Consider the following 13003-nt stretch of genomic DNA (forward strand, 5'->3'; position numbering starts at 1 on the left):
CATGTAGAGGAAACATGGGAGACAGATCAATTCTGTGCTGGCAGCTCCTACAACTTTCAACCAGAGAATGTCATAGGAAAAAACAAATGTGGCCAGGAAGCAACTGATACAGGAACAAATGACACTACCTCAATGATAATCCCTGCCCATGAAGGTGCCTGCCTCCCTTCAAGACAACACATGAAGCCCACACCACTCCTGGACATGATATCCAGAACCCAGCCCACACAAGACTCGTCACAGTTGGCTGGGAGACTCAGCCAGCAGACCCACCATGAACTGCTGCTCAGAAACGCCCACATGGAAACGGGACCTCACCTCCCCACACGGAGAACACAATTCTTTTTCCACGTTTGCAGCAAGTGAGGCCCTGATCAGGCAGCTGGATAAAATGCTGCTCGTGGAATTGATAAGACAGCTCCTGCCCCTCCCAAGAAGCCCAGACTGAGGAAGCCAGCCCAAAGCAGCCTAGGACTCTGGGAAAGAAGAGGTGTGCCCATGGGGAGGAACCTTCTGGCACTTTCCCTCTCCTGGGTGCTGTCTTCCCCTCACCAAGGAGTCTTGTTTGTTAAACCCTGAGTCCACAGGGGCAGCTGGAACAGGGCAGGAAAGGACTCTCCTTGAGTTGTACAATCAGCTCACTTGCAAAGCACTCACAAAATGGAGCAAATGAAGCCAGTATTTGCATATTAGAGGAACAAATTGCTACTGGAAGCCACAGGCCTGGTCAAAAATAAATGCTTTATCGTAAGTAGTAAAATAACGGAGAAATCACCTCTAAAGACCACCACCTTGACAGAGACCCGCAGCTACTGCAGATGCAGGAGAAGCTCATCAAAGTCACCTTGGCGGGGACAGCAGCCTTAGAAGCAGAGGCACTGGCACGTATTTCAAGGCTCTCCTATCCGCAGCAGCTGCTGATTTCTAGAAGGTGTGGAGTCCTTTTGAGGAGATGCACTTGGGGGTGGGGGCAGTGCAGTCACCAGGGGGTCTTCCTCCCTGCAGCTGACAGTCAGTCACACAGGGGCCCCTCTGAGGAGAGGGCCACGAGACAGCTCCAGCTTAGGAAAGCAAAGGAGGGCTCACCACAAGAGGCACTAACATGCCGCCATCCTGAGTGAAGGACATGCTGGGAGATGCTGGCTCCAGTCCCTTGTCTCTGACAGTCCCAGACCAGGAACAGAGGGGTTTTCCTACCTAGACCCCAGGGTCTATGAGGATGCTCAGCCTTTCCAGATGTCTCCTAGGTTACTGTCAGCATGACACCACAGGCCAGGCCTTCTCTTGTGAGGTTCATTACGAATGCCACCAGAGGCCCTGAGCTGAAGCCCCAGGGCTTCTACATTGGATCATCTATGAACTGTGGCACCAGGAGCCTCCGCCATGGCAGGCTCACAGTACAGTAGAGGCTGCAAGGCCGCTCCTCAGATCCAAGTGGACAGTTCCCAGGGTGTGATGTGACAGCTCTGGGATGCAGTGGCACAGGCATACTGGTCTTCCTGGTGAGAAGAGAAACCATGACAATCCTATGACATCCCTGGGTCCTTCAAAAGACACTGTCAGTCACACCTACAAACAGACACAAGACACACACATCATTAACTTATGCAGCAGACACGCAATACATTTACCAAACAAACACACCACAAACACACACCAGACAGAACACATATATCAAATGGTCACAGACACCATACATACATACCAGACACACATACCATAGACATATATATATATATATACCATACTCATACCACAGACACATAAGACAAACACCACAGATAAACACATACACCACAGACCATACACCGGAGACTACACATGCTGCACACACACCAAACACATAGACATACACACAGCAGACAGACACACACCCAAGCTGACCTCTAACAAGTGCAGTAAGCTCAGCGGCGATAGCTGAGGCTGGCCACCTTAGCAGGGTGAGTCACAGACCAAAAGTTCCGTCTACTCTGAAGCTTCTGGAAAGCATTGAAGTTTCTCTTCTTTTCTCTCTTGAACTTTTTAATTTTCTTTTCCTACATTAAGAATCACAGTGTCAGTTCCCAGAGAGGCTCCCCCAAGCCTCAGAGGGTTCTTGCTGCATACATGGCATATGCCTCCTGGACACAGGTGCTGTTACTGCCCATGGACAGTGCCCTCTGAGGGAGGCTCCTGCCGCCCCTACCTTCCTGAGGAAGAGATACCCACACCTGCCAGGGTACTGGATGCACCGGAGAAACATCCCAGCGAGAGGGGACCCAGGAGGCTGACTCCACCTGGCCTGACTACTCTGTGCACACCTGCACCACAGACTGCTCTCAACATTCAAGCTCCCCAAGCTTATGGTCACAGCCGCACGCCATACCTTCCCTCGATCAAACTCTTCATCCCAGTCGTCAAGCACGGTCTGGGTCCGGGCCAATCTGCTGTCTTTGATAGCATCCTGACTGACAGCTGAAAGCTCGCCATCCCAGGTCAAAACTGTACAAGACAGGTTCCGTCAGTGCCCATGGGTCCCAGTCACCCTGCAGACTCTCCTCAGGACTCATTTACCACCAAGGCCCATCTACTCTAACCACTCCAGGTTCTGACTGCCTTTTAACAGAAGGCTCATGAAAGGGGAGGAGGGTGTGATCAGTGTGAGCTCCAATTCCAACTGTAAACTTCCTCCCTGTAACCTGTGCTCTCACTTCAGAAAGAGTCTCTTGTTCATGCTCGCCAAAGGCAGGACTGCCAACACTAGAACTGGAGGGTTTCATCCCCTTGGCCTTCTGAACTGGGGACCGGGATATTCTGGGCCCAGGGTTTATGCTTCCCACTTTGTCCTGCTCTTGGGCCTCAGATCTTTGGGATCCATGAACAGAATCTGCCTTTGTGCCCCAGCAGGGGTCAGGTTAAACACAGTCAATAACTGTTTAAGTTCTATAAATCTGAGCAGCGTGTCTACCACATATCAGCACACCAGAACCCTCCCCCCACCCCAACCCAAATGAATCAGTCCCTAGGAAGCGAAGCCCTGCCTGAGATCCGTCCATACCTTTTTTCCCATAAGCCTTATCAGATGAGTCCTGGAGCAACTCTTGGACCACATCAGGTTCTCGATCTCTGTTCCAGGTGATGAGAGGCGCTTGTCCCAGCCCTGTAATCAGAAGACACACTGAAACTGAATCACTGAAGAGACAACCACACGTCCTTATAACGGCACCACAGGACTAGTTGCCAAACTGCTCCCTTCCCAGTGATGACCCTACTCCACTGTCCAAACAACAAAAGCCAGCATGAGACCCCATCCTCTGTCTGACAGAAGAAGGGGACTAGCTCTAAGCGGAAGCTACCTAGCCAGCCACAGAGGGCCTGCTGCCGCGGAGACCTTAAAGTCCGCCACAGGCCCATGCCCTAGAGGCCTGGACCCTAGAAGGCGCTGCTAGAGGTGTTCAGGTCACTGGCTTGCCCTCCCTGGGAAGAGGAGGACCACAGCCACCCTTCCCCTCTCTCTGGCTTCCTGACCATAGTGAGCAGTTTTGCTCTGCCATGTGCCACTGTGACAAGCTGCACCAGAGGCCCAGAACTGCACGGGGCACGGAGCCGAGACTAGAGCTCTGCCTGCCTCCCTCTCAAGCTCTTGGATTATACACTCAGGCACTATGCCCAGCCATGCTTCTTCTCTAAGATGACTGTCTCAGGCATTAGCTAGTGACAGAAAGTTGACATGCGGTTAGTGCTCCCAGTAGCCTGCAACGAGGAACAGTAAGTTGCCACCTCGGTGGCTATCAGCAGGAGTCCTCACCCAGGCGGTCACTAGAAAGATGGCCATTCACGCTCAGCTCAGGGACTGGGGTGACGCTGGGCCTCGGGCTCCTCTGGCCTTCTGGGTGCTTGCTTTCCTCCTCCTCCTGCTGTGACTCACGTTTCCTTTTTCGCCTTTTCTTCTTCCTCTGCAACTCTGTCCTGGCCTCAGGCTCACAGTGGTCTGCAGGGGAGCAGCTGTGGGAGCAAGAGGAGAGGCCAGTCAGCCCTCCAGGTACACCCGCAGACGAGAGCGGCACTCGCTCCTCGACGGCACCACAGCTCCACCCCGAGTCTGGGAGACGGCTTAGCTGTGAATGGCACTTGGCACCAAGCCTACTGACCTGGATTGGATCCCTACTCCCTCAAGTTGCCCACTACACATGTGTCATGGTGTGCAAACATGCTCACATGCACACAGGTAAACAAATATAATGTTTAAAAAAAGTTGTTGAGCCGGGCAGTGGTGGCGCACGCCTTTAGTCCCAGCACTCGGGAGGCAGAGGCAGGAGGATCTCTGTGAGTTCGAGGCCAGCCTGGTCTACCAAGTGAGTTCCAGGAAAGGCGCAAAGCTACACAGAGAAACCCTGTCTCGAAAAACCAAAAAAAAAAAAAAAGTTGTTGAGATGGCTCAGTGGGTAAATATGCTTGCCATCAAAGCTGACAGCTTGAGTTTGATCCCCAGAACCTACATGGTGGAAGGAGAGAATGAACACCTGCAAGTTGTCCTCTGACCTCCACATGCATGCATGTACACACACACACACACACACACACACACACACACACACACACACACAAATTAAGAGGGGGAAATCAAAGAACTTGGAAAGAAACCAATGCAGGGATAGAGAGATAGCTCAGTGTTCAAGAGCACTGGCTGCTTTTCCAGAGGACTCAGGTTCAATTCCCAGCATCCACATGGCAGCTCATAACCACCTCTAACTCCAGTTCTAGGGGACCTGACACCCCCACATCAACACACATAAAACAAACAAATAAATAAAAAACCAAGCTCCCCCACAACACTCCTAAGACTGCCGGCAGTGCTGTGTGAATGGTGGCGATTCACTCCACAGAGCTGAGGAGTGGGCTGTGCTGTGTGAGGCTTGCTGTCCACTGCCACAGTCAGCATGATGCTAAAGATGACACGCAGTCCCTCTGGCTCTATCAGGGCATGTACACTGCATCCACAGGATGTTGCTGCAACCTCATCTAAAGACAGAGCGTGGACTGGGGCCACCTGACCCGCTGTTCTTGGGTGTTCTTATGCACAGTGATAGCCATGGCCTAGACGTGGCTGTCCTCTTCCACCCCTAAGGGAACTGGCATAAATAGACACAGGGCACATTCCACCCCATGTCAAGGCCAGCACTATACTGTTAGCCCACACCACCTAGGAAGGCTATGGGTACATCCCAGCCATGCTCTTACCCATGCTGTAGTAGGTTCTGGGACGGGGTGGCTTCCTGGCTAAGTCCCTCTGATCTCTTCCTCTTCCTCCTTTTCTTGCTGCTCACATGGTGACTGTCCAGGACGTGATTCACTTGATGGCCATTTACCTGGGGATGTGTACCCTCTTCCTTCCGGCCCCTGGGACTCCAAGGCTGGTCCTGAGACTGGCCTTCCTGCTGGGGAGCTGTGGCAGCCTCATCCTGTAGGCACTTCTTCTTCTTCTTCCTCTTCCTGCGTGCTGCTGCAGGTGCACCCCCAAGGCACTGTGGGAAGTGTGTATCTATGCCTAGTCTCTGGGGATCTCCATTAGGGGTCTTTTTCCTTTTTCTGGAGGGGCTGTGCGGGGCCTCGCTGGCCTCTGGCAGCTGGTGTAAGTGGGACAAGAAGTGCCCATTGACCTGAGGCAGGGGCATCCAGGCAGAGGCGCGGCAGCTCTGTGGCTCTGAGGTCCCTAAGGGCTTGGCGCTACTACTGGACAGTGATGCAGAGTGGGGGTGGATGGAATGCTTCAGGAGAGTAGATGGTCGGGGGGCAGGTGCAACAGCCCTGTAGACAGTGAGTACAGGGAAAGTCACTGTAGAAGATCTGTACAAGTCATTCTTCCATCAACCCCCACTCCACCTCCCTTTACACCGTAAGAATCTGGGGGGAGCCGGGCGGTGGTGGCGCACGCCTTTAATCCCAGCACTCGGGAGGCAGAGCCAGGTGGATCTCTGTGAGTCTGAGGCCAGCCTGGTCTACAGAGCAAGATCCAGGACAGGCACCAAAACTACACGGAGAAATCCTGTCTCGAAAAACAAAACAAAACAAAAAAGAGTTTGGGGAAATGAGGCTTCCCTATGAAACTTAGGCTGGCCTTGAACTCACAGAGATACATTTGCCTCTGCCTCCTGAGTGCCTGGGTGAGTGCCACCATGCCCAACTCACCCTAGAATTTTAAAAGGTTATTTTGTCTCTGTAATTCTTAGATACACAAATTCCATGGTTTTTGAAGACAGGCTAAGAAAATTCAGTTTACCAAAAATCAGAGTTAATAAAAGCAATACATGTCTCAGTTTGTTACAAAGCATTTTTTTTAAATTTTTATTTATTTATTTATTTATTTTTTGTAGTGCTGAAAGTTGAACCAAGAACCTTGGGCATGCTGAGCAAGCACTGTACCACTGGGCTACATGCCCAGCACAGATCTGAGTATTATAAATTCTATTTTTTTTTTTTTTTTTATTCAGGCATGGTGGTACATACCTGCAATCACAGCACTTAGGAGGTGGAGGCAAGAAGATCAGACATTCAAGGCCAGCATTTACTAAGTGAGTTGAAGACCAGCCTGTACCACTTGACAGCCTGTCCTTAAACAGACTGACAAACAATAAAAAGTGTTAACACTTGCTTGTGATCCCAGAACTTAGGACATAGAGGCTGGAGGATCAGAAGTTCAAGGTCATCCTCCAGCACACAGCCAAGGGCTACAACAAAACAAACCAACCCACTGGGCATCCCACCAGAGGCCTCAGACAGCACCTGGGAGGCAGAAACGGGTGAGTTCCTGGCCAGCCAGGGCTATAAAAGTAAAACCCTGTCTCAAAACCAAAACCCAACACTCTCCCTTCAAACAACAAAAACTAAAAGCAAAAGGAAGGAACCAAATCCTAATGTTTCAAATTTTCATCTGGAATGTGTTAGGAGGTGAAATGAACAAGACCGCCTGTCCAGATTTATCTTCTAGAGACTATCACGGTTCCCCTTGGGGACTGAGCATTCCAAGAATAGCCCAACAAGCCATGCACCATCCATAGTTACGTTCCTCTGAATTCGGGGTGGAGTCTGGGAACCCACTTTCACAGAGGCAACTATTCTAAGAGAAGTAAGGCAGGGCTGAGCAGGTGAGGCGTGCCTGTGGGACCCACAAAGGTTTAGTGGATTCACGGAGACTGTACTCGCCATCATCCAAACTAGAACAGACTGGCAGTGCCGCCCGGACTAATGTGACTCTAAGTGCCTGCCAGAGCTTTAAGACACACCTACATGGGGCTGGGAGGTGGCCCAGCAGTGGGGAGCACTTGCTGCTCTGGTGGGTCATTTCTAGCACCCACATTGCTCACATTCCCCTGTAACGCCAGGTCCCCTCTTCTGACCTGTCGGCACCAGGCACACACATGGTGCACAGATACACACGCAGGCAAGACACTCATACACATAAACCTAAAGTAATTAAGACAAAAGCGTCTATGCCAAGTGTGGTGGCGCACAGCTTAGCCCCAGCACTCAGGAGGCAGATGGAGGAGGATCTGAGTCTGAGGCCAGCCTGGTCTATAAAGTAAGACCCCATCTCCAACAAAAACATGAACAACTCCCCCCAGTGTCTCAACATTTGGGAACCTCAACATTTAAGAACACACCAAAAATGTTATGCTGGAGACAGGACGTATGCACGTTCATGTTTGGGGTGGTAGCAGCAACAGAGACGTCACCCTCACAGCATCCCAGGACTGGAGGAGCCCAGCAGTGTCACAGAACCTCACTCTTGCCCTCTCTCCATCCTTGTCTCCCAGCTGCCGAGGCATCTGGTCCCTGTGAACCCAGACAACCGTGTATCTTCCTATCCTGCACTCAGCACTCTAAGGGACACAAACATCATGTGTTCCAGCACCTCACTGGATCGGGAAGGTCATCCACGGATGAGATTAAAGGGCCCTGAAGAATTCTACAGCACTTGAGAACCCAGTCTCCCCGCTGCAGGCCTGGCATGCGGCCGGCAGCCGGGAGACTCGGGATGCCTTACAGGGAGGGCTAAGGCAATGGAGGCACTGTTGGAGACCAAGTCATGACCCTGCAGGAAAGCTGTCCCTGCGGGGTTCCCGTGCCTCTGGACTCACATGGGGTCTGACTTCTCGAGTGGGCACAAGTCAGGACAGTGCACAGCACTTCAGGTCACAACATGCTGTGGCAGGCAGCTGAAAACTCAAGACTTGGGACCCCGAAGACTAAACCAACTCTGACCAACTGAGGTTCTTTTACCAGACAGGGGTGGACAAGAGGGGCCTCTGTCCTCGATGACCCATGGCTCTTCACCAGCCAAGTACACGTAACCACAGGAGGGAAGGAATCACCCCAGGGGCCTCTGCCCAAGCTCACCTGGCTTTACTGACAGGCCGAGTGGAGGCAACGACGGGGTGGGTAGCTTTCATGGGGTAGGTGAGGTCGGAGAGTGCTGAGGGGGGAGGTGAACCGATGTCATTGCCGGTCGCCCTCCGCAGGGTGCTGGCCTGCAGTTATTGACATAAATAAAAACTTGGTGGTCTAAAAAAGGTTTCCGTGAGTGAAGAGGGAAAACAAAATTGAAAATAAATAAAAATAAAATAAAAGAGCCCAGAAAGATGAATAAAGGGACAGAAGAAAAAAACAGGGAGGGGGAGGGGGAGAGAGGGGACGGCAGAAGAAGAACCAGAGAGTGTTGTTGGTTAGAAATAAAAAGGAAAAAGGAAGGACATTTAAACAAGTATCCCAGCACAGTTCCCACATATCACTCTCTGCCCACACAGCTCTGAGTGGGAAACTCCTCCCAGCCCCCCTGTGTCCCTCTCTGTGCCCCCCGTCAGCTGTCCTTCCCCCCCGAGCAGCCTGCTGGCCCACAGGTCTTCCTCTGCGGCTCAACTAGCAGACCCATTTATAGAAAGCTGGTTAGTACTCTTAGCCTACACTCCACCAGTATCCTGAGGTGCTCAATAACTGGTATACCCTCAAGACCTACCACCTCCACCCCAAACAGCCCTTTCAACTGTCACACTGCTGGGAATACCAATCGGCACTCTGGTCCTCTGGACTACAAGAGTAAAGGAGGCCACACTCCTTCGTAATTTCCTATCTCCCTATCCTCACATCAAGTCCCAAGGCACCTCCAGAGAGGAGACCCCCCCAGACCCACCTTCTTGGCAGACAGGGCCAGTTTTTTGGCTGGTGGAGGTGACATGAGGCTTGTGGGCTCGGTGGCGGTGCTACTCAGGGCAGGGGACTTCTGCTTCCCTGTCTTGGAGTCTACTCCATTCAGCAGTGCTTTGGAATGGCCAGCGGTGGGACAGTCTGTTTCCTGAGAATCACAGAAATGTGTGGCTCTGCCCTCTGGGGTCTGTGGGGCCTTGACAGGGTCACTGCTGGCAGAATGCTCAGGGCTCGAGCCGCTCGAAGCCCCCTTCTCCAGGTCCACACCATTGCCTTCCCCCTTCAGCCTGTGCCCATTAGCAAAGGCTTTGGCCAGGAGCTTTGGTGAGGTAGAGAAGATGGTGTCCCTGCTTGACCAGGAGCCAGGCCGCTGGCTCCTGGATTCGCTGGTCCCCGGAGAGCCCTGAGAAGTGGTAGGGGATGCGGTGAGGGACTGCGAGGGAGTTGATTTCTTCACCTTCTTTCCAGGCTCATCTAGAATGGTGGGCATGTGTGTGGGTGTTGGGGTGAGTCTTGGGGAAGGGGACCCGGCAGGTGCCTTTGCCGGAACACATCCATTCTGTAACTTCAGGCCTGGCACAGAGCCATTCCTGGACACAGGCACACCAATCTCCTCAGGGGTCTGCAGCTTTCTCATTGTCACAGAGTCTTGTCGCTAAGGAAGAGCAAGAAAGAAAGTCATCAGAGCCCCACGAAGCACTGAGCAGGGATCACGGTCAAGCCAAAGCATGCATCCCAATCAGGGCAGCTTCTGGGAGCAAGCTGGGTTCTGGGTAATGGTAGAGACTTTCAGTGCTTCAGGACTTGTATACAAAACAGGCCGCACTTTGTGACTGTCCTCACTATAACAGCAACAGGGCTTCACCAACATTTGAGAACACACGGGGAGAGAACGGTACAAAGCCATCATGTAAACACCGTTCACTGGGTCCCTCTGCACCTGTTTCGTCATTGTGCCACAAGCTAAACCGTCCTCACGGGGTATGCCCTCAAAGGCCTCAGTGTCTCACTGGCAGCTCTGCATCTCTTGATGGCTTACATATGCTTGCATTATTCCCTATGCCATGACTAAAACATACAAACAAATGAACAAAACAATTGATAGTTTAGAAGCCATTTTAAAAAGTCCAAGAGGTCAATCTAAAATTCCTGGAAGTCAATGGGAGCAATTTTGAGGGGCTGGAGAGATGGCTCAGTGGTTAAGAGCACTGGTGCTCTTTTAGACCTTGGTTCAATTCCCAGCATACACCAGTTCTAAGGAATGCAACACATTCTTCTGGCCTCTGTGGGTACTGCATGTACATGGTGTACAGATATACATGCAGGCAAAACACTCATACACAGAAATAAAAATAAGTCTTTAAAAAGGGAGCTATTTTCTTCTGGTACCTCTTAGTCTGCCCATTTCAAAAAACTGAGGCCCACAATGTACCACAGCACGCTGCCAAAGGGGGTTCTTTCACTACCCTTGGTTGAAGAGCTAAACAAAGTCAAAACCTGCTTTTTGATATGCATTAACTATGAAATAAAAAAACCCTAAGACCAAGATTATATGAGAGCAATGAGAGCAATCCACTGTTTGTAACTCTTTCACGGTGGCCACCTCCTGCTTGAGCACACACCTACCTGAGTCTCTTTCCTCGGTCACCAAAGTACTCGCAGCTAATGCAAGGCCTCACACACAGTACATTAAAAAAAAAAAAATCAACAGATGGAAGCCTTTTCTGTACCCAGCAGCCATGCAGAGATGGGATTCCTGGGCCATGGATCACCTCGTGACCGTCAACACACGGGGTCAAACTGAGTTTCCTCTTTACTGGCCATGTACGCGTGTTTCCACACACTGACCAGGCACCCTGGCTCTCACCGCTCCACCATCCCTACCTCCACAGCAATTGCTGCAAACACGAGCTTCCTGCGTCTGCTACAGTTCTGTGTGTGTGTGTGTGTGTGTGTGTGTGTGTGTGTGTGTGTGTGTATGTGTATGGGGGGGGCAAGTACTGGTGCTGGAGCCTGGGGCCTCACACAAGCCAAGTACATACTGACTACTGAGTGACACCCTCCCAGTCCTGCTTTGCGAACATTTTTAAAATTTTACTGTTTTTGTTTTTTGCTTCAATTTTTGGAGAGAGGGTTTCTCTGTGTAACCGTTTCTCTGTATAACTTGTCCCAGATCTCTATCTGTAGACCAGACTGGCCTCAGACTCAGAGATCTGCCTGCCTCTGCCTCCTAGTGCTGGGATTAAAGGTGTGAGCCACCACTGGACAATTTTTATTTTATTTTACCTAAAAAAGTTTACATTTTACTTTAGCCAATTGCTACTTTCCTACCAATTCAAAAGTTAAAAAGCCTTCTTTCTTTCAGAAGTTTAATTACTTCAACTTTCTTCTGAGTTTTTGGCTTACATTTTATAATAATAATTTTTATAATACTTTTACAAACTGTTTCCTGACAAGAACACATCTCTTTCTCTCTCTGCAAAACCTAGTCATCTGTTGAACATTACATCTGCCCGGACTCACTGAAAGTGAAATGATGCTGGGTGTGACAGCTCACGTCTATACTCCCCATATTCCCAGCATCCAGAAGGCAGAGGCAGAAGGATCACTTTAAATCCAAGGCCAGCCTGGGCTACAGAGTAAGACCTGGTCTCTTCCCTGAAAGGCAGCTTTCCAAATGTGCAGGATAGGAAGGTGTGTGCTGACCTGGATCATGCAGTTAAAGCAGCCTTGCCCTCACAGCTGTACTGCCATTGCTTCTGCATGCCCAGGTCTGCTTCCTTCAACCAGGGGCACCTCTACAAGTGAGGCTGCCAGCTTCCCAAAGGGCTGCAATGACTTCCAACTCTGTGGTTAAATCATGTGGGTTAAAATCCAGAAGTCCACAGATGACTAAGTTTTACTGCTGTGTATGTATGTGGGTATATGTCTGTGTGTATATAAACATATCTGTTTCTACTCTGAACCATTTGAAGAAACTGCAGACATTGCATCCTTTTACCCACAGGTATGTCTGTATCTAGCACTAAAGAACTGTAAAGAAACACAAGGTCATGACTAAACCCAGGACATGGGCATTAACAGAAAACACAGTGGTTTCCTGGCACTCCTGGGCAGCAGCTGAGCCCTACATTCCCATTTTTCCCTTCCCAAGGCAGCTGGTAACCAAATTAAGGAATAATATGGCTGGTACAGTGCCACAGCCTACAGGTTCCTCCCACCATGGCAAGGTCCCCCCGAGGAGACCCCTGGACCTCTGAAATGTTCAAAGCAGGAGCGAGCAGGGCAGCCAAGCCGGCTCTTCCACTTACACAGTACCTTTGCCATCAGCGGGGAGGAGACGACCCCATTGCCAGGGCTCTTCTTGGGGTGATCTGGAATGACACTGGGACGACTGGGAAGAGTGGAAGCCATCCTGGAGACAGGGCCCTCAGGACTTTTCTTAGAGCCTGGAATTCTGCATAAGAAAGAAAGGGATGGGGATTTCCCCACCTGTGCCAAGAAGAACGCAAAGAAGAGCACCAGAGGCCCTGGGTCCCAACAGGCTTCCAAGAACCTGCCTTGCCCTCTACATCCTAAAGGCTGGACAGAAGCCCTGGACATCCACATGTGAGTGCACAGAGCCCTTCTAGAGCAGATCCTCAAGGAGCTAGAAAACCAAAGAGCCCCAAATCTGCCACCCAGACTCGGCAGGGTGGCACCAAGTGACAAGAACACCCCAAGGACAGTCAGCCTCCTGGTGGCTTCCTAAGATCTGCTGCATGCCCATCCCCAATGTGAAATGGGTCACTTCACCAGAGGAAGTTGTCCAGGCTGCTGCCAC

The 13003-nt window shown here is 51.0% G+C and overlaps 1 protein-coding gene across 3 annotated transcripts in view; it reads right to left on the reverse strand.

Moving 5' to 3' along the window:
* Positions 1-722: 722 nt before the first annotated feature.
* Positions 723-13003, reverse strand: part of Usp36 (ubiquitin specific peptidase 36) — a 31231-nt gene continuing 18950 nt past the window's right edge. For 2 of the 3 annotated variants that reach the window (XM_059272221.1, XM_059272222.1), the window contains exons 13-21: positions 12499-12637; positions 9167-9835; positions 8377-8507; positions 5221-5787; positions 3788-3984; positions 3038-3139; positions 2366-2481; positions 1885-2036; positions 723-1499 (exon numbers count right to left, since the gene is read on the reverse strand). In XM_059272221.1, the coding sequence (XP_059128204.1) occupies positions 1905-2036; positions 2366-2481; positions 3038-3139; positions 3788-3984; positions 5221-5787; positions 8377-8507; positions 9167-9835; positions 12499-12637 (2053 nt within the window). In that variant the 3' untranslated portion in view covers positions 723-1499; positions 1885-1904. Of the gene's footprint in view, positions 1570-1884; positions 2037-2365; positions 2482-3037; positions 3140-3787; positions 3985-5220; positions 5788-8376; positions 8508-9166; positions 9836-12498; positions 12638-13003 lie in introns of all 3 variants that reach the window. The other variant, XM_059272223.1, reaches the window with a different exon arrangement.

The sequence above is a fragment of the Peromyscus eremicus genome, chromosome 8a (genome assembly GCF_949786415.1).
Source record: "Peromyscus eremicus chromosome 8a, PerEre_H2_v1, whole genome shotgun sequence".
Taxonomy (NCBI): Eukaryota; Metazoa; Chordata; class Mammalia; order Rodentia; family Cricetidae; genus Peromyscus; species Peromyscus eremicus.